At 41.8% G+C, this 20,763-nt stretch overlaps 3 protein-coding genes across 3 annotated transcripts; 1 reads left to right on the plus strand and 2 right to left on the minus strand.

Annotated features, from left to right (window-relative positions):
• Positions 1 to 2,698: 2,698 nt before the first annotated feature.
• Positions 2,699 to 8,714, minus strand: LOC134180227 (uncharacterized). The gene is made up of 26 exons (XM_062647330.1): positions 8,473 to 8,714; positions 8,135 to 8,356; positions 7,917 to 8,038; positions 7,661 to 7,856; positions 7,496 to 7,591; positions 7,012 to 7,430; positions 6,729 to 6,951; positions 6,483 to 6,662; positions 6,306 to 6,416; positions 6,090 to 6,238; positions 5,949 to 6,027; positions 5,757 to 5,896; positions 5,543 to 5,687; positions 4,978 to 5,018; positions 4,855 to 4,912; positions 4,731 to 4,785; positions 4,626 to 4,669; positions 4,500 to 4,567; positions 4,102 to 4,438; positions 3,986 to 4,045; positions 3,798 to 3,921; positions 3,664 to 3,734; positions 3,534 to 3,602; positions 3,313 to 3,470; positions 3,126 to 3,252; positions 2,699 to 3,046 (listed from the first exon to the last, which is right to left on the minus strand). Exons 1-26 carry the CDS (start codon positions 8,587 to 8,589, stop codon positions 2,870 to 2,872), a joined length of 3,588 nt encoding a protein of 1,195 aa, XP_062503314.1. The 5' UTR covers positions 8,590 to 8,714; the 3' UTR covers positions 2,699 to 2,869.
• A 1,987-nt stretch (positions 8,715 to 10,701) lies between these two features.
• LOC134179908 (uncharacterized) lies at positions 10,702 to 11,597 on the plus strand. Its single transcript, XM_062646928.1, has 3 exons — positions 10,702 to 10,935; positions 11,006 to 11,165; positions 11,227 to 11,597. Exons 1-3 carry the CDS (start codon positions 10,782 to 10,784, stop codon positions 11,423 to 11,425), a joined length of 513 nt encoding a protein of 170 aa, XP_062502912.1. The 5' UTR covers positions 10,702 to 10,781; the 3' UTR covers positions 11,426 to 11,597.
• LOC134179907 (uncharacterized) lies at positions 11,227 to 20,587 on the minus strand. Its single transcript, XM_062646927.1, has 18 exons — positions 20,456 to 20,587; positions 20,128 to 20,400; positions 19,975 to 20,067; positions 16,061 to 16,171; positions 15,931 to 15,999; positions 15,800 to 15,871; positions 15,326 to 15,423; positions 15,123 to 15,265; positions 15,034 to 15,065; positions 13,942 to 14,652; positions 13,735 to 13,881; positions 13,580 to 13,659; positions 13,477 to 13,519; positions 13,091 to 13,190; positions 12,893 to 13,026; positions 12,731 to 12,834; positions 12,354 to 12,618; positions 11,227 to 12,298 (listed from the first exon to the last, which is right to left on the minus strand). The coding sequence occupies exons 1-18, from the start codon at positions 20,567 to 20,569 to the stop codon at positions 12,203 to 12,205; spliced, it is 2,685 nt and encodes an 894-aa protein (XP_062502911.1). The 5' UTR covers positions 20,570 to 20,587; the 3' UTR covers positions 11,227 to 12,202.
• Positions 20,588 to 20,763: the final 176 nt, after the last annotated feature.

Below are 20,763 nucleotides of genomic sequence, written 5' to 3' on the forward strand. Positions count from 1 at the left end.
TATCGGCAATTAAACCGGCAAAATTCGTGAAGCCTTAAAGCTCGATGTAGAAACATGTAAATGTAAGTAGTGGTAATCGCCATGCATCAGTTTAGTTTACATGACGCGTGAGTTTAGTATGCATAGTGCTACAGAATGACTCACCTCGACATTTCCATTTGTGACTACAGAAACGTGCCTGTAATCGATCTCCTTCGCAATCGAGAACGAATGACCGTTGTCTCAGCACGTGCTGCGTCGGTGGACGACACAGTCGTTCACGTGAATTTCTACCGAGACCGCAACTCACGCTGCACGTCGACCAGTTGCTCCACTGCGTCCATACGCCGACTTCAGACGCCGCCCCCGTCGATTCGTTAGGACTCGTCGGTTTGACCGGCTCTGGTAACTGGCGAGTCGACAACTTGCGGTTTCTCTAAACAGCATACAAACATGGCATTAAAAGGTCACTAAACACAATATGCACGCTCATTACTTCGGCCCATAGGGACGTGCATAAGACATCCAGTTCTGGACGTAGTCTAGTAGTCAGAGTACCCTGAAATGACACGTAAGCTTAATTAATTGACTCACACGACAAGTGCAGTGTGTCTACTCTAGCTATTTAGTCATTCAATAATTGCAAACATACCGTCTGTAGGACTCGCTCGGAAACCTCCAGCAGTTGCATTGCAAAGTATCTTTTTACATTCGGTCTTCTCAAATGAATCTCTTTACTAGCGAGCTCTCTGCAGTCTAGGGATATGGTAAGAGCTCGTTTGGAAGATTGGACATAAATAGTCACTTCTTGTTGCATTTGCATCTTATCGAGTTCGAGTGTAATAGTTGGTTCGTTTACTTGACTGCCATTTCTTGATAAGTATTTAATATCGAGATCTAAAGAGTGACCGACTGCTCGAGCTTCTACAATCACCCAACATTTAAAAAAGTGACGACTCGGTGCGTGTCCGAGCAATAGTAAAGCCACAGCCATGTCTGTGACGGTAGACACTGGAAACGTGAGCACGACATCTGGAGTGAGATTGTACGTTTGACGAGGAAACATCTGCAGCAACAACGTGTTGTCCTCCTCGTACGAGCTGACAAGCAGCGACAAGTGCTTTCTGTCCTTCGACAATCCTACAAACAAGTGGACAGCAATCAGACATTCCTAATCGCTTGACAACAAGCAGATTATATGCAGCTCAATGCATTTTCAGCGGGTAAATCGTACAGAGTGATTATTCACGTGCATAAACACGTGGTTATGCAAGAACTCTCTTCACACAGTAAGGTCGAATAATGTCACTAAGTAAGACTCGTCTGCAGTCAGGCTATAGTTTACATAGCGGTCGCGCCGACTGTTACAAGTCACTGGTGCATTCTCGACCTTTATGTAGTGCGTAGGACGACCGCGGCGTCTTGTTTACTGGCTCCACTCTAAATTGACCACCTGCATGCAAACAGGCTCACCTTTCTCCTCTCTTCCTGAGACACACGAGTAAAGCAACAATGTCGTCAGCAACAGCAAGACGGCACTCCTGGTCGTCGACATCATTTCCTTCGGCTCACAAGTGAAATTGATCGTAAACAGCAAGTATGAGTGACGGTATAGCTTCAGAAGCACGAGCGAACGATAGACTAAGAAACAACAATGTAATGGAAAGCAGCCGTACACAGCATCCGCAAACAAGCACAAAGCCGCACCGAATTATGCAAAGAAAGATGGGGGCGGCTAGATCTTGAGGCATCTCAACACACATGCACTTACGTAGACAGACGGACAGCAGACCAACACAAAGTGACAAACGAAGGTCGGTGACTTGAGAGGCATCACACACCCACAAATGCAGCTTGACTCGATCAGACGGATCGACAAGAGCGAGCAATCAATTTAGAATCAGTGATCATGAGACCAGGGAACGTCTGGCGTTATTAACTCGATGCTTACCAAGCAAACAGATGGTCAACTTTCAGCTTGTGCCTCTGATCTCTGGCTCTCGATGAGCGCGACTGCACGTTGACAGGACGCTCTTACTGTACATACACGTATAATACCGCCCACTACCATTGGCTCTACAATAAAATTAACAAACAAAGATAACAACTCTCCTCGCTTGCTACAGGCTTCTGTGTACACCTCGATATAGTTTAGTTCTAAAATAGAATCTAACAATATGTAGAGAAAGCGGACGTGCGTCAGAAAGACCGTCAAGTTGCTCTAATGAATATAAAGTCACCGGACAGCCACGGTCGAGCGTATTACCAAATCGACGATACGGTAATCAGAGAAGCTCGATCATTTGCAGCAATTAGAATAAACGCCAACAAAGATAATCCAGTTTGTGGAGTGCGGCCACATACAAGGTCGTCACGTGAGCAGCGAGATCACAGATTGTCCAGACACGACTTCTCTTGAACCTCCGAGTTACCTAGGGTAACATGAAACCGACAGCGGAGGCGAAGAGTCATTAAATAATTCAGAATGAGCTTAACTTCCTCCCAGATTTTGCATAACAGTTATATACAAACAGATGCATTAATTAACCTAAGAGACTGTAGCGTATGCCTCGTGGTATGTCTCAAGTGCAGAGATATCTTTTCTCTTGCGGCCAACGAGCATGGATATGGATGAGACAACACAAACGACAGAAACCGCTCTTACAACGTTTTCCACTGCTTGTGAGCACAAGGCGCAAGCCAGCCACTGCCAAGTGTCTATTCCAGCAAATGGTGGACTATGAATATTCAATACTAACTAATCAATTAGTTATGCAAAAGATGTTGCCTGCAAATGACTCAGTGATATAGTTATAAAAATTTAGCTACAAGTTGACAGCCAGCTGCAGTACAAATAAAAGATTGCCAATTAAGCGCATGATTGTTTGCATCACGTGGTTTGTTTGCTCCTTTGCTTCCAAAAACATTCCATTTTCTGACAAATTTCGTCAAATGTAGGTCTGTCCTCCTGTTCGTATTCCCAGCAGCTCTGCATTACTTCATAGACACTTTGTGGACACAAGTCAGGTTTTGACAAACGTTTTCCACTGTCAATATACTCCATTATCTACACGTAATCAATCATACATATTACACAGACAGAATCCAACCATCTTAAGCATCAGCTGAATTATGTATAGACTCACACTCCTAGGCAGTATCTTGCCATAGGGTTTTCTGCCAAGCATGAATATCTCCCAAATTGCTACGCCATAACTCCATACATCACTCTTGTGAGAAAATCTCTTGAAATTGATTGACTCTGGTGCATACCTGACAACAGACATAGACATATAGAGTTGTCATATGTTCAAGAAGACCAAACAACGTTACCATTTAAGTGGCCACTGCCCCTGGTTTGCAGCCACATAATACTCTTTCTCACCGCCAAATACACGAGAAAGTCCAAAATCAGCAATCTTGACAAGCTGGGGAGATGCGACTAGAATGTTCCTTGCAGCCAGATCTCTATGAACAAATTTCTGAGATGCCTAAAAAAGATCAATCTAAGCAGCTGCAGTACAAATATAACAGTTTCTTAGAAAGGAAGTTACCAAATATGTCATTCCGGTAGCAATCTGTAGGCAGTAGCGAATCAATGTATTAGTGGCTGGAGGCTCATGCTGTTGTTACAGAAAACCAACATTGTGCTTCAAAAACTCAATAAATAAATAAATGGCCAACCCTTAGATTTCGAAGATAACTATTGACAGCACCAAGAGATACGAGTTCTGTGACAAGAAGTAAAGAAGGTTCTATACACAAAACAGTGTCAATAACAGCATGTCAACATATTGAATATATTGCAAATGCCTGACCGAAACAAATGCCCAGCAGCCTGACTATGTAGGGGTTGTCTAATGCGATCATTGACTTGGCTTCCTGAAAGAAGTCTTGCTGCTGATGTACGTCAGCGTCAGCTATCAATGCCTTTACAGCGGTCTGTCAAGGCATAGCAAGTAATAACTCAATCTGTGGCTCAAGACATTATTTCATTTACTATTACTTCTTGCTTTGTACCATCAGATTTCATCCATACTGCTTTCTTCACCACACCAAACTGGCCCTAACATATTTTAATTGCTATATATATAGACAGAAAAATAAACTCAGTTGTATTACCGATCCCAAGTCTGCTAACAAACTCAGCTCACTAGCATGAATGATGCTAGTCTTTGCCAACTCTTCCAATCCCAGACTCATAGGACTTGGAGCCCCTTGGTTACGCAATTTAGGCGATTTCCTAGGTTTAGCGACCGGACCAGTCACTAAAGTCCTCTGTGAGGTCAATGCAGAAGATGGGTGTTGTACAGTAATGGCTTGACCAGCTCGACCAGAACACGACATGCTTCTTGCAAAAGTCGGGTTTAACTCTGTACTCCTTTGTGAGGCCAATTCAGAAGATGAGTGATCAGGTTGACCAGAATCTGAAAAACTTCTTTGATGAAAAACAGAAGTGCTAGACAGACAACGCAACTATAATTTCATTTCCACGCAAATCGTATAAAGTACATAAGTACCTTGCTACTCTGTGTTGCACATCACTGCCATCTTGACAAAATCCTAGCTTTCCTGTTGAACTAGCAATCTGATGTTTCAAATCAAATTATCAATCAAAACACTTAACAGCTGAGCATCAACAAAACCTGAGTAGTTTGAAGAGAATCACCAGAGGGATTAGATGCACTAACTTTATAAAAATGAGATCAAATCACAAACAAGGTGAAATCTGACAAATGTAATCCCTCTACCTTTTCTGGCTAATGTTAGCAGAGCCTCACACAGACCACGACTAGACAATCTAGTCTGCCATTATAAACAATCAAATGTACAAGCTATTAACAACAATAACTGTGACTGTCACTAGATACTTACAGATACATCAGACCAGCACTGTTTCATCAGTTCATAAACACCAGCTGAACACCCTTGTCTAACCAATATCAAACACCAATCACAGATACTTGGAAACAGTTTAACCACAGCTATGTGTCTAACATTGCACTCAGTTGTTGTCCTGTTTTGATAAGATTCTTAACCTGTACAAACAGCAAACATACCTAACTTAGATGTCATGTTTAGCTACATAAACAGGAACCTTGCAAGAAAAACAAAAGTTAAGCCCAAGGGTGAGAGTGAGCTGTACCACTTCATATCTCTAACATTGCCAGTTAAGGAAGTTGGCTGCCCAACCTATTAGATACTTAATTAGTGGCTTTTGTTGTGGTTACTAGCTTGTAGTAAGCTAATCTAGTATACTGGTGGCCACCTGTCTAATTCATTAGGTTGTTTAGTATATCACTGAGTGGACTACCTTGTTTGGAATGTGTCACATTGACAACAGAAATAAAAACCCATAACCAAATAGTTGCAGAATTAGACTTGACTATTTCAGTGCACTTAGGATGCAGGGTATGCACTCAGCACAAGTGTCTAATAATAGTGTCTAGAGATCATAATTCATAGCTATTGCAACAACTTGGTCTCAAATCCCGTTAGTGACCAATCTAGAAACCATGACAAAGCAAAAGATTCACATGCCATGTTCTAAATATTACCACACCTGAGTTGGGGAAAGAGAGTCAAATGGCTTTCGTTTTCCATAATTGAACAATTCCCAAAGTACTACTCCAGCTGCCCATACATCACTTGCATGGGATAGAGAAACACCATTGACACATTCAACAGCAAGCCAAGGCAAGAGATGTCTGAACCAACAGGGTATAATTGTATGGCAATACTAATTACATGATACTACCAAAAGCTGTCACGGTCACCTTCCTAATCCATGCTCTTCGTTGAAATAGTCAGGGCTGACTGCTGCAGTCTGACCTACTAGACCCACGTCCGATATCTTGACGGTACTGGGTGACACGAGCAGCACAGAGTGAGCAGTAAGGCCACCATGAACACAACTCTGTCACAAGACCATGAATAATACATTCCATCAAGATTAGCATACATTAAACCTGTGAATCCAAGTACGATAATCCTTCAGCAACTTGAGCAGCTACACCAAGTAGAAATTTCTCTGACATCTCTGATTGTCTGTTCAATATGTGCATCACAGAAATGCCACATCACCAGCTTGGAATAGTGAATTAGCTCACTTGTGTTTAGCCAAGTGTTCATCAATTGGACCCAAAGGTGCAAATTCCTGAACCAGGTATGTGCTTTTGGCAACAGTGTGGAGACCGAAATACTTCACTAAACGCTTATGATTCAGCCGGAAAAGTGTCGAGGAAAATTGAGTCAATTGCTGCATAAAACAAAAATTACCCATTCAATTAATAGTTAACATGTTAAAGTGTGAGTACTGTACTCACTTTACCAACCACAAAACTAGCATTGTCTAAACAACTGAGCAAAACGGTAACTTGGTCACTGTCACCATCCCTCACTTTCATTTCTCCCAAATGGATATTTCCAAACAGACCCTGTCAACACAAACAGCTAATTAACTGTTGCAAGAATAAACAACAAAAATGATGTAAAACACATACCTCTCCTACCTTACCACACACAGTCACCAAATTGGAAGACAGTGAGCATTGTGTATTAGGTCTTGGTGACAAAGGCACAGGAGGCGGCTGTTCCTCTGTTTCGATCTTCCGATCAATAAATGGAGAATCTTTAGTAGGTACTGGTAAACACACCTTGACCAGTTTTGTACATAAGCCATCCTATCAACAATAAAACTGATTTCGTTGAATAATACGCAAGCAGAGTATTTATAGTAAGCAAAGGACCCTCTCTTCATGATAATGGTTCAGCAGGTTTGACACCGTTGGATAGCGAAGTCCATCTTGTATTCCATAACCTTCGCAATGTCGCTGAATAAGGTAGTGTTTCACTTCATTGCCAATGCACACCGAGAGACTATAGCCTCCCTTCACTCGAGCATTTTCACGTACTAGATACAATCCATCAACAAGACCGGCTGTTTGAAGCAGCTGTTTTGCTTCATCTCGACTAAAACACATGCATATTTCTAAGGGCGAAACATCACAAGATACATTAAACATAAGAGACCTAATGGGTCCATGAACTTGTAATTTCTCTTCGTCCAAATCACATGGCTTCTCACGGACTGACTGACCGTGTTGCTCTGAGCCAACAGACTCAATAACAACTGTGCCATTAGAGTGAACATGCTGTCCTCTTCCATTTGTAGGACTTTGTTTCCTAATAAGTGGACCACTACCTAACCCCATTCTGGGTATGTGGCCATCGGGATGAATAATTCCTTCTATAATTGTCTTTGTGTTATCAATTAGTAGTCGGCAGTAGCCATCTACCATACTACAAAATGTCTCTAATGTCTTCATGCTACCACATGAAAACACACGAGTAGCACCATTTGCTCGATTTAAATGTACAAGTAGACTGCCTGAACCAGCACTCGTACAAGTTCGAACAGACGCAACATCATTCAAACTACAAATACTTTCCTGACACAAAAAGACAGAAAATCAACACACACATCCATATCATCAATACACACAAACTAACCAACCTTATACACCTCCTGTCGAACTAGAACTAGACCAGACAAATGAGACAAAGTCACAACCACAGACTCTGAGATGCTCTCTCCCATCACAGATTGAGCCTATATTATATTATACGAGCATAGATCACCAATTTGTATCCGCTATATGTCTTCGGTTAATTCACTTACGAGATTCATCTTAAACCGATGAACGTCAAAGCTGGGCAACTGCTCAATAATTTCCACATATCGAATAGCTGCAGCCTCATCGGTCATGTTTTCAAAATTCTTGAAGCTTCGAGTAAGAACATCAATCAGTGCATCTTGTGTTTTCAGTTTGTCTCTGGCTGATTTAGGCAAGAAGTGTTGAAGACCAAATTGTTTCCTGGAAGCGATAAATAGATGTAACTCTATATCCAAACTAAAACTGAAATGTATGACTTACAAGGCACTCTGAAAGGTTATATTCAACCTCAGTGTGGCAAGAAGAATGTCTAGACAAGCAAGACGCAGGGCATCCTGTAGGCCAACGTTAGAATACGCGTCAGACACGAAGTCAGATCTACACTACAACCACAACAAAAAAGATTATCGTTTAATTAATAGAGCTCCATTTCACAGCTTCCGGAAGACGACGTGTCCTCCTAGTGCATGCATGCCGACCTGCATGATATAATACTCAAACGCTACAGAGTCGAGGCGTCTCAACTCCACGCTGTTCTTCACTTTAAATTGCACACGGAATGACCAATCTATGGCTGCGTCATTCTTGTCCAAGTAGCGAAATGGATAGAGCCAGTACCGACTTTCACGATTGTAGAGGCCAAAAAACGGCACGGCTATCGTCTTTATCTTCGCTTTCTCTGCGGCCAAGTTGATCAAATCCTTCCAAACAAATAGACAAATGTGAATTGTTACGATGTGAGTACACGTGCATGCAGCCACATGCTGGAAAGAACATGTACAGTGGTCTAGTCAGTACGTCTCTACACTGTACTCACTTGAACGAGAAGACGAGGCTTGAATTCTATGGGAATAATCCAGTCCGCTTGTCCTCCTGGTGCGAGGAGGTGAATAGCGCCAATTTGCTGTTTCTTCTTACGCAGCCAGCTCGACATTCTGCTCACAACTGTATAGATCAGTGCAATTGAGAAGACTGGAAAATTTTTGGGAACGGTTGCAAAACAACGAAGTGATCAGTAAGAAAGAACTACGTCTAGAATTTGAAGCAGGACGTCCGCCATCTCGCAGGCGTTCTGGATCACGTGCACAAGACCGCCCTTTTCATCCACGTGACATCTATGGACTCGACGACTTGTGTGTGTGTTTTCTAAGCTCGTGCCAAACGAGATCATGAATGTAATGATGATTCTCTAGTGGCTGCACACAAGAGCAAGACTTCCCACTCTCGACATCTAGCTAGCTAGGCAAGAATTGCAAAAATTTAGTTACAGAAAAGATAATATTAGAAGTTGACGGGCATTGTGCCTGCACATTGCGTTGCCGTTTGTGCACAACGGCTGTACTTGGATGACAGTTAAGTTCGTAATAAACTGTTAGCTAGCAAATCTTGAGAATGTCGAGAGAGCGTTGATAAGTGGAGTGTTCTGTATACCTTTTTTGTGAATTCAAATGTGATCTTTCTAAAGATAACTCTGGTAATAATACATTTTGGCTTAGATAATTTGTTCTAATAGTAACTATTGATCATGATTTCTGACTTCAGATTAAGTATGAGTAAATAAATAACCCTGGTTTTCAATTTATTGATTATAGAAGATACGATACATTAACGTATGTGCATTACAAAACTTTATACACTAGATAGACTATTATCTGTCAGAATAAAATAATTTCATATTTTTATCACAATTTACCGTTTCTTCTTGTGTGGCCACTGTAGAGCATTGTGTAATTATTAGATGTATGGTGCTCAACCAGATCAGTCTGGTTCACCAGCAAGCAAATTCAGGTTTACAGGTGCTTAGGCCAGATACCTCTGCAACTGTGCAGCAAATTGACGGGCCGTGAGCGAGATCGGGTGTGTGAGATATCACACTCCCGCATCATCAATCTGCATGAGGGAACTAGAACGATACAGAGGCCATACAAAGGTGATCGTCGACTCGATCTTTCGTACCAGTACCCTTCGACCACCTGTATTGATGCCTAGAGCATCAGTCTGTCCACGAGATAGTGTGTATAGACAGGAGCTTCCTGGTCAGCCAATCAAGCTACTGCAGGTCCGTTGTCTTCCAATGAACGGACACAGGAATCGTAAGCTAGAATTGGCAGTGCAAACCCACTAATGGCAAAAACGTTGTTGTGACCTTCCTACATACGACTTAGTCCGGAAAGCATCACTCTACGAAAGTAACTACTCGTTGACCGAGTGCCTCCTACACAGTGGTGTGCTCGATACCGCTACTCTCGTCTATGCCCACATACTTGTACAGAAGACTTGACCGTTTCCAGACAGTTACTAATTGATGGTGTTCGTTTTTCCTTACCGACACGGCGGTCACCTCATATTAGTGTGCAAACAGTTACCCCTCACAAGGCTCGCACGAGTACATAAACTCTTTTTCCAACAGAACTGTGTTGTGGTATGGGACTACTGTAGTCTAGTCTTGTCCTGGTGATTACTATTGCACTGTGAGGTAGCATTAAATGAAACCGATAAACAAAGAAGTTGATACTACAACAGCCAGAGCGAAATTCTTAGGTTCACAGTACGAGTCCAGCCTGGTACGAGTCCAATTAGCCCCACACTTCCATATTGAGCAACGGTCTCTGCACTAATGCCAATAGATAAGACCACCTACTACTAGTTTACAAGTAAACAGCAGCCGCGGACATGTAAAAGTGAATGTCCCCATTCACACCTGAACGATTAGCATATCGAAAGTCTAAATAACAAGTGACGTGTTGACTCAAGAAACAATTGCGTTATCTCACAAGCAAATCGATCCGCATACACTGTCAACAACAAGAGGCAACGGCATCTAAGTTAACGAGTCTAGTTAATCTAGACAGTATCTGCGTTAGCATTTACCGGTGGCCCTACAGTTTCTTCTATCACACCGTAGACACTGTATCCACCTCGGTGAGAACTCAAATTGAAACTAGCTGACGCAAGTCAACTATTCACTGCTGTCACATGATGATATCCCACGTTTTCCTGTTTGACCTTTTGAAATTCCCCTTACGCCTGCTCAAGACTGCTACAAGAGCCCAGTTTTGTTGCACTATAGTCACTTCATCTCTCTCTCTCAGTAGGAACGCTAGGACTTTGGTGCGACTAAGGATCATGACGACTACTTGGTTCATTGTTGTCGCCGTCTGCATCGCGACGACTACCGCAGGCGAGCCCGGTTGTTATGCACCAGACTATTGCAACGACCTCATAAACGTGACTATGACTTCACAACGAGAGGCGCTAGCAAACTCTACTCAATGCTCGCGTAAGAAAAGCAAATTGGTCGTGAGTGGTAGCGCACTGGCTACAACTCTTCACCTCTCTGTGATCCACAGCCTCCGGTCCATGCGGACACACCTGCTGTCCGATCATTGTCAAGCCAAGTTGTATAAGTCCTCCGAACGTGTCGTCGGTTATTGAATCATATAGCGGATATCGTGCAAACGCAGCCATCATTACCGCCTGGGGAAACTGCCCCACCAAAAACGGTTTCTTGTAAGCACAAAACAGCTTTCTTGTTCACCTAGACGAACATTAGGTTTCTTGTTGTGTGCAGTTGGTGGGTGGACTGGGGTGACGGCACCAAATCCTACGGCGACAGAGACGTACAGGGACCGTATCAAGAAGTACACACATACTACGGCGGCTGCTACCGCAGCTACCTCGTCGTGGCGGCGTACTGCGCCATTCCACACACTGCCTCTCAACATCCGTGCTGTGACTACTATTGCAGACGTATCGATGTACATGCTTGATGGCACTTCCACAGAGTCTGCCTGCAACAAAGAGGAAACAGACCGAGCAGTGACAAAATAGTCCTGCTGTACGTAGTCGCAGCTGAATGTACGTGTTTGCTTCGAGTCTCGCACGCAATTTGATCTGAAACTTGCAATTGTCAGAAAAACCCAATAAAACTAGTTTATGGAATCGATCGGTTTACGCCGGCCACACAGTTTGCAATCAACTACACCCACCCATTCATAGCAACGAAACGGTTTCATTCTCATTAACAACAAATCCAAAGAGCAATGAATGAGCAAAAACCGCTTGTTGTAAACGACCGCAGTCTTTCACAATTCTTGCTAATAATAGTTTACATGTACAAGTCACATGTTCCATCTCGCTTTGGCAAACAAACAAAAGGTACAAAGAGAAAGTGAAACATCTTCCCCCGCATTTAGGACGTCAGCAAGTTGGAACGAGCACTGTGCAGCTGGCAAACTGTATGCAAACCATTTTAAAGAGCGAAACTAAACTAACGTAGTAGTAACAGTCCTGTATTGATGCTAAGGTAAATGACACCCACTAGCAATACTCATAACGCCGTAGTGTACTGCGTGTAAAAATATCCAATTGCACAAGCTGACCCGTCAGATCAGAACAAAGAACACAATCGATCGCCGGTTCATCTCGCTCCAGTGACTGCGCGTCCTATTACATTAGCCTCCCCAACTATTACTATACAAAGATCACGTGACAAGTGTGGTAGGAACATTACAAAACCTTAACATATTCATTGTTCCACGTAGAGCTCACAACGAATCAGTTAAATCTTCTTGACTGCTTGCGCTTACTATCAGTCTTGAACTCGAAAAACTCCTCTGTGGTACACTGAAATCTGTTTCATCCTATCACAAAAAAGGGAATGAGACATCATCACGTGAAGACTAGCTTGTCCATAACCTCCCACAGAAGTTCGTTTTCCATGTCCATCAGCGAGTTCGCACCTCCCAACACGTTCAACAATCGATTGCTGAACTGTCTCCCGGGTTCTTTCCGTTTTGTCGCTTTCCGCTGACTGTCATCGTCCTGTTGTTGGCCACCACTTGAAGTATGTCTCATTCCACTCGAGCCGACTGCTTCATCGAGATCAGTCACATTCATGACGGGATCTTGGACAAAGTTACGATCTACGTACTTCATTCTGATAAATGCCTGCCGCTCATACCTTCAATAAACACAAATATCAGTACACTACACAGTAGTCCAATATATTTACATCAACAAAATTGCTTCAATCATCTACTCAGTCACTCGGTACTCTTCCATCACATTCTTACGTGTTAGTAGTAGCGGTTGGACGCGGTAGTGAATCAAACGGTTCCGTTCCTAGTTTTGCTTCGTAGTAAGCATTTATCCTGGCATTGCCATGTGACTCCATAAACTGAAACAACCAGACATAGAATCAGCACCAACCAGAAGCCACGCATCTTTGTACTGACCTGAACACTACCCTCATCCCAACTGTCCAGCACCAAAGATCGAACTTTGGAGATATGTACACCTAAGCTGCGATGAACTCCTGAACATTCAATACAAATAACTACACCGAGATTGATGCTAGCCCATTCGGGATCTATAATGATATGATAATGGCGTCAATAGAGCAAAATAAAATCGTTAACTGAAGTTGTTCCCACCCTCTGCTGTGCAGTCTGCACAAACACTATTCCCTGGTACCGCATGAATCCTCTCTGACGCATTCTTTACCAAGTCTTGAGCTTCTGACTGCTCACTCGGCTACAGAAAACACACTGTACACCCAACAACCTTCACAAAATTATTAAAGTTCATTCTCTGTAAACGCCTACAATTGACAACATTTAATAGCTGACGTTCTATCTAGCTGCTATAATTAACAGAAACAGCAAGTGTATGTACACTTCTGAAATATGCATCCTTCACAGTACAAAGTGTAGTGTCCTTGTCATGACTTCAACAAATCATCACTCATCTCCACCCTTTCATGCATGATCCCACCCATATCCCTTCCTCACACTATCAAACAAAACAAATTGAAACAAACCTGAAGACGAAATTGCCTGCTTCCAATAGCAGATGTGATCGCCTCCTAATGTAAGTACATGCAACTTCAAAACAACAGTTAGCATCAGAAAACAAAAACGCTTTCCTGCAAAGCACTCATCCATTGCTGCAAGTTAGCAGCAGTAAAGGCTTGAAAATATCTTTCTGTTCTTGGTGAAATGAGCTACATGACAACGTATGAGCAAAAGCAATATGATCAACATATGCCCTTACTCAATCACTGAATATATGCAAATACTTGAAAACAATAGTTTCGATCTACTTCTGAGGGCAAACAAGGTTTGACTGCACAAAGCAAAAGATTGTCTAATTCAACAGGATTGGTCCTGCCATCTGACAGCGCCATCATCAGCCAACTGTCATTCTGTAATACAATGCTACAAAACTAAAACAAACGGACAATGTAGATAAATGTGGTACGTACAACAACTCAGACACATCTCACCACAGGTGGCCATTTCGATCTTCCCTGCACTTTGTGATGCAGACGGAGGTATCCTTGCATGAGAACCTTTGCAGTCTCTATGTCATCAGCTGTTTCGCTGACATCTTGATCAGCCTGAGAAACTTGTTCTGTGCTGTGTACATGGATCTGAACGTTCTGTTCTTCACTCTGGTCTATGAAACTCTTGTCCATATCTTGTGCATTATCAGAAACAGGAATAATCAACTGCACATCTTGCAACGTCTGACAAGAAGCATTAAGTTTGTCGTCAATTCTTGTGTCTTGCTCTTCCTCCTCTGATTCTACAAAACCTAAACCATCACTATGTATAATTCCTTGAGAGTTGGTAGTTGCACAACCATCTCCAGTTGACTGCTCATCACTGTGTTCATCCTTAGTCTCTTTATCAGCCAAGTTAACAACACCTGCAACAGTGTTCTCAGCAGTTTCAGTATTTAGTTCAACATTTTCAGAACTCCCATTTATGTTTTCTATGGAAGATGCACTGCTCTCTTCAGTTAACTGTCCAACAGACAACTGAGCTGTTTTTAGATGAGGTCTAGATGTCTGTTTCTTGATTGGAATTGTCCGACGACGAAACGGAAGTGGTGAATTGTCAGCACTTCGTGGAGCTATCTTAGGATCAACATTTTCCTCCTCTGAACGCCTGGGAGGTGACCGTCGAGTTGGAGAATTTATTATCTCATATTCCTGAAAGCATGCAGTTGTTGATACAAAGTAGACTAGCAACAACAATATAACCAAATAGATATTCATTCGCTAAACATGTAAATAGAGCCATTCACAAAAGATAAATTTTTGTCTCATTCATCTCTCAGTAACACAATTGAATTCTGTCAAAGCAAGCATGTCTGACCACTAGCTGTTTACTCATATATCTGTATGTCATTGTTTGTACATCTGTCCACCACCTCCACTGAGACAGTACATGTACCTCAGAGTTGTATAATTCATGCAAAAAATTCATTCCACCATGCATCCTCCCTTAGCATCACACAGTCAACAATCAATTTCAAGTGTACACATTCATTCAGTAGTTCACTCGCAACACATTTCATACTCATCACTTACCGAGACATTTGCCGAAGCAGACTTCTTACCACCTAAACATCATTGCGTCAATAATACACATGACCAAACTTGTGTCGTTCAGCTATTACCATGAAACAGCTTCTGTAAGCCTTGCTTAATGTTTCCTGTAAAATTCTGCACAGTTGCTGACACATCTATTCCTGTTTGCCCAGAACTCTTTGATTGGCTACCGGAACTCTTCAGTTGGCCAGACTGTGGTATGCTGTCAGTGCTGTGCAATATAACAAATCAATTTACCACAATTGATTCCACAAACAAACTTGTGACAAACTGGAGGTGAAGTGGATAAGCCAGTAGATCAGTCTCATATAACTGCTTAATTTCATGACTGACTCTAAGCCGCTCAGCATGATCTCTTTTCAACATTTCCTATAATAATGTAAAATTTTATATTAACTATAAAATGTTAATTTGATAGTAATGTGATCTGCTTCAAATATTGCTCACAACCGTACTTACAACAACATATTAAACACCATTTCTGATGCCAGTATGTAAGCATGGTACCAGCCAGTTAAGCCAACACACTGCACATTTCTGACATAGTCATTTTTCTTTGGTCACTGCTGTCAGTAAATGCAGTACCACAGCATACCATTGACTTTTGTATGCCTCTTGACCATTCGTGAAGCCAGCAACAGAGTAAGTACTTGTAATATGGTTTACATATAAACACTTGTATCCATACTTCTTGTTATAGTTGTCCTCTCCCATAAATAATTTATTACACAATTACATAACTTACTTCTACTTCACTTGTTTGTGTTTGGATCTTTCCGAACAAATCATTTATAAATGGCTCCATGTCATGCAACACCTACACACCATGAAAACATTAACAACATTTTGCTGAACCATAAACCACATGTTCTGTACCTGATATCCAAAATTGAAAAATGAGTATTGAGCTAACATGTGGTCAATAATTTTTTGTAGAACTATCAGCTGTTACATACACATCAATAGCCCTAATGCATTAGAAAGTGAAGACCAATAAACTACATACTCTCTTCTCTGTAAGTGACTTTTTCACTGCATCTGCGTAGTTTGCCAACATCAGCATGTATCTGTATTTGGCGTCAAATGTATCCCTGGCTAATCTGTGTAGCTGTGATGGCTGTTAACAAAGACAAACCACACTGACTAAATTATTGAGCAATGGTCCAACTGAAACAAAGACAACAAGCAGACATGCAACCAAGCAAGCCAACAGATGGACAAAAAGAAACAAAACAAAGACATAACAACACATAAGATGTGGTTAGTAGTACCGTTACTCATGTTGCTATTCCCTTGCTCAAACACACACACACACACACACACACACACACACACACACACACACACACACACACACACACACACACACACACACCTGAATTTCAGCCATACACACTACAAGTTTAGGTCTATGATAGCAGAACCAAATGTCAAGCATGACGGTTTTAAGCCAATTCAACCAACAAATTTAATGATTTAAAAATAGCCATAGATCCAGTTTACATTGTTAGCTAAACCTATACACTTCAATTGTCTCTAAATATATTACTTTGACAGACAAACAGATATACTGTATGCATTAGACAAACACAGACAGACAGATTGTTTATTCCATAAATGTACTGAACTTGCGCTTATACCAAAAACCAGTCCTACTCTGCAAATATGCTTAAAACTAATGGACTTGCAGACAGGCAGACAGACAGACAGACTTGTGTAACTCAACCTATGGGTCGAGAACTCACTATTTAGCTGTAGTGCCTTTTAGTGATATTCATTGTATGGTAGTATTGATGTTGAAAATAAATGAAAGACACAACAGACAGACAGACAGACAGACAACAGACAGGTAGACAAAACAGACACACCACAAACAAGCAGACACACAGATACACAACAGTGCTCGAAATAGCGGTCGGACATCGGACATTTCCGAACACTTTTGTTGTTTGTCCGATCACGAAGAAGAACATTCGGACAAGATGTCAAACTTTAGCTAAAACGCAACTGTAGACCTGCCGTAAAGGAGATCTAATGTCTTGCTCTCAAGGCTTGATTATCATTTTCCACTACAGCTAGCTGCACAATGAGCGTCTATTCGTTTTGCTGCCTGTTTCTGATGTCTATTGCCAGTGATCGCCGCTCTTCATTTGATAATTGTATTATAATTACTAGGCCACAGGTGAGGCCAACTGTAATGGACGTGTTTCATCTCTACATCAAAAGGTTCGTTGTAAGATTAGTATTTCTCGTATATGGGTTAGTCGGGAGATACACATGAGTTACTAGTAGTATACCCCAACCGGTCTTGTAAGACGAATTCCTGAGTCACGTGATGTAATGATATGCACGGCATTCTCCAACTATGTTGTAACTGGTCTGCTGTGAACTTCAATCTTCTGTCGCTTTTCAATTTTACAGTATGTACAGTATCCTAGAGATTTACAGAGGCTACTCTCTGTTTGCACTGACTTACTCACAAAAGTCAGTAATGATGCAGCTGTAATTGTTTTCCACACGCAGATGTTAAGTGATATCCCAAAACTGTCCATTATAGGTCATATTACAATAGAATGAGGCTACGTAACTGTAAAGAAACTCGAAGACGAAACAGAACAGGAAGAAGAGTCAGGAATACCAACCAACAGCCAGCGAAACAATGAGGACTGTGAGTTGATGTCTCAGCGGTGGACCGTTTAGTGACCTTGCTAATTGGCTACTTCCTCTAGTAGCTGTAAAGTCACACCTTCTTATTTCATGAGCTAGGAACCCTAGCAACTCTTGAAATGCACCAAACAGCTAAAAAAAATTAGATACGCCGTCGATAGCCTACTATAGAAAATCCGGGAGCTTGCGAATTCTAATGATACCAAGATTGTCGCTGTCCGCCCTAGTGCAAAGAACTTGAGAAGTTATTACAGATTTTCAAAGAGCAAAGTCTGCGCGAACAACCTCCTACTTCCATAACGTCCTACGCACATCTGTAAACATGTTTAGTGGCCGAACGGATGGATGTGAAGACGATGCTGGACAAGTGGCTAGCACACGCGCTAAAACTCGACTGTCCGGTGACCCCTCTCGAGAACTCGACTTCCCATGTTTTGCATTATTTACCGCGCGTTATGGTCGGTAACCTTAGAGTTTAGCTACTTTTTAGCTAAAGTAGTACTTTATTTCTACTTTCTACTTTCTTTACGTTTAGCTACTAGTAGGAATTGCAAAAAAAGTATTCCCGGATGTTTTCGAAATGTAACTTCGTATACACCAAAAAAAACCTTCATGTAACTCACTCACAAAGGTACAGTATACGCGTAGCATGTACTCTGTTTTTGGTGTTAATCACTTTTAGCTGAGGAGGAGGTGTTGCTAACAGGTGTTTTAGAAACGCATTAAAAAAACTTTCCGCGCTTCAAAAACTCCTATACATGTTTCTTTTGTAATTTTTCAGATTTTTGTTAGGTATACTGTGTATAGTACTGTACATCATGTGTATGAATCAGAACCATTTTGGAAACTAACTTTGCTAGGGACACCAACTAATCTGGATTCACAGTAAATTCTAAATTAATTTGGCATTGTAGGAGATATTGGTAGGAGATATTCAACTGCGCAGACTCCAGTCGTTGGCACAACATTCTTAGAATAGTGGAGCTGTTCTTCTGCTTGCCTGTTGCTAGCGGTCGTTTAGAACAAGTCTACTCACAGCGTAATTAAGATGCTAAAGACTGACAGAAGGACGTGCTTGGCTGAGGACTAATGCGCATCAATGTATCTGGACCTGCTCTAGCTGACTGGGATCCAGACTCAGCCATTGATCACTGGTGGAGAGAAGGGCAGCGTCGTCTCCATGAGCGAGCATTAAAGAAGTTTTCATCGCAATCACAGGACAGCCACAACAGTAGTGATGGTGTTGAGTTTTCTATTGAGGATTGGGAAGCTTGGGTGAGAACTGTTGACAAGCACTAGTTTTGTACGTTGTACATGTAACCTGTACATGTAACCTGTACAATTTAGTGGCAGTTTAAGCCTAAGTATTACCTGATTTACTCTCTGATACAACAATTAGTACAAGCTGCTTTACAGCTAATTAATATATAGTTAATTGACAGTAAATATAAGTGCTTATGATCAGTACAAAACATGACTCAACTTTTGCTTTACTATTAATTAATTTAGGTTTATACATTTTGTCTTACGTATCTCGTTATAGAAAATTTCTAATGTCGCTTAATCCACAGACTTAAATCACAAGTCATGAAAAACAATCTGTGGGAGACAATTTTAGTCTGACTTCTATCTCAAACTCCATTGACTTGTGGATACTTAGAACTGTTTATAGACCAGAACTGGTCTCCCTATGGCTGGACTGCTTTAAAATGTCTTGTCTAGTGTCGTTGTAAAAATGAAGAAATTATTTCCACTGTTGTGTCTTTCAAGAATGGCAAATAATTGCCCCAGCTTTTGTGATACCTTACTGAACGTTTGTGCTCATGTAGCTGTTGACTGTTTATGGATATCATAAGGCATGGTGACACTGATGTTTTGCACTCATCATGTTAAATTTGGCTGCCTTTTTTATTAACGCGCGTTATACCAAACAAATTAAAATCAGGTTTTGATGCTCCTGAGTAAGTTAGTTACGATGGAAAATATGTTTGAACCAATTCTAGCTGTGAAGTCCAATCAATTTGAAAATTTTAGTCTTGCGTAGTCAGCCCCTCCCACTTTGATATCAAAAGGGGGAGGGGCTGGCTACTGAGACTATGTTCTGACAACGTTGAAACTTTAATTCGAGCACTGCACAACACACAAACGGACAGACGGACGGACAAACAGACGAATAGACAGACAAACAGACAATTTTAAAAACTGAAAACAAACTAACACTACAAAAATTGTAGTAGTATGCATTAAACTCACTTCAGCAAGGTGGGATACATGACGACAGCTCGCAAACTTGTCCCAATTTGCCTGCATTGTCAATTGACTATCCTGAAGCAACTTGCCCAACGCCTACAGTAAACCATCCCTCGACCACTCCCAACAACCATTTCACCACACAATCTAATTTACTTTAGTTTGTTCGAATTCTCTTGTTATTTCGTCTAGGGACTGCGTTGTCATTGTGGTCGTCTGGTTGAGCAACATCATATCACGATAACACTCAATGCGGTTGAAACAATCGGCTGCTTTCGTTAGAAGTTCCGACTGAGCGCCATCATCACCGAATAAAGTGGCCGCCCGGCCAAGCGTTTGGCCCACAGTAATGGCTACTTCGCTGTGAGCCTTTCCAGACGTATGGTAATTTGTAAAAGATTCTTTGAGAGACAATACGCTTTTACTCAACTGAAGAAGAAACGAAAGTAAACCGGCGTCCCAAAAAAAGGCCCACCAAGTGTACCTCATCTACTCTGTTACCCCAGCATTTGAGACTCCATAGATCCGACGGACTACAGTCGACTGCACATTTGAGGTCAGGAAAGGCAGGAAGATCGGAAACAGACGCCATCATCATCCGATAGGCGTATGCGCGCACACTATTGAGTCGTTTGGAGATGCCCGCGAGGCTGCAGGTAGCCTCGTACACCCAGGCCTTCTTGCGCGCCCTACAAGTACGGCCGCCGGTGCCCGGTACGCACGGCACGCGGTCACATACTGTATACTACATTTCTAGCAACTGCAGCAAAAATTATAAGCAATGTAGCCAAA

Source organism: Corticium candelabrum, chromosome 5 (assembly GCF_963422355.1).
Source record: "Corticium candelabrum chromosome 5, ooCorCand1.1, whole genome shotgun sequence".
Classification (NCBI taxonomy): domain Eukaryota; kingdom Metazoa; phylum Porifera; class Homoscleromorpha; order Homosclerophorida; family Plakinidae; genus Corticium; species Corticium candelabrum.

Coding starts and splice junctions, on each gene's coding strand:
- LOC134180227 (XM_062647330.1), bottom strand. CDS start 8,589: ATGTCGAGCTGGCTGCGTAAGAAGAAACAGCAAATTGGCGCTATTCAC. Junction 8,357..8,472: donor AGCCTCGTCTTCTCGTTCAA/GTGAGTACAGTG, acceptor TTTGTTTGGAAG/GATTTGATCAACTTGGCCGC. Junction 5,019..5,542: donor ACTCTCTTTCCCCAACTCAG/GTGTGGTAATAT, acceptor CTGTTTGTACAG/GTTAAGAATCTTATCAAAAC.
- LOC134179908 (XM_062646928.1), top strand. CDS start 10,782: ATGACGACTACTTGGTTCATTGTTGTCGCCGTCTGCATCGCGACGACT. Junction 10,936..11,005: donor AAACTCTACTCAATGCTCGC/GTAAGAAAAGCA, acceptor TGTGATCCACAG/CCTCCGGTCCATGCGGACAC. Junction 11,166..11,226: donor CCCACCAAAAACGGTTTCTT/GTAAGCACAAAA, acceptor TGTTGTGTGCAG/TTGGTGGGTGGACTGGGGTG.
- LOC134179907 (XM_062646927.1), bottom strand. CDS start 20,569: ATGATGATGGCGTCTGTTTCCGATCTTCCTGCCTTTCCTGACCTCAAA. Junction 16,172..19,974: donor ATGTATCCCACCTTGCTGAA/GTGAGTTTAATG, acceptor CTTTGTTAACAG/CCATCACAGCTACACAGATT. Junction 12,619..12,730: donor CCAACCGCTACTACTAACAC/GTAAGAATGTGA, acceptor TGTTTATTGAAG/GTATGAGCGGCAGGCATTTA.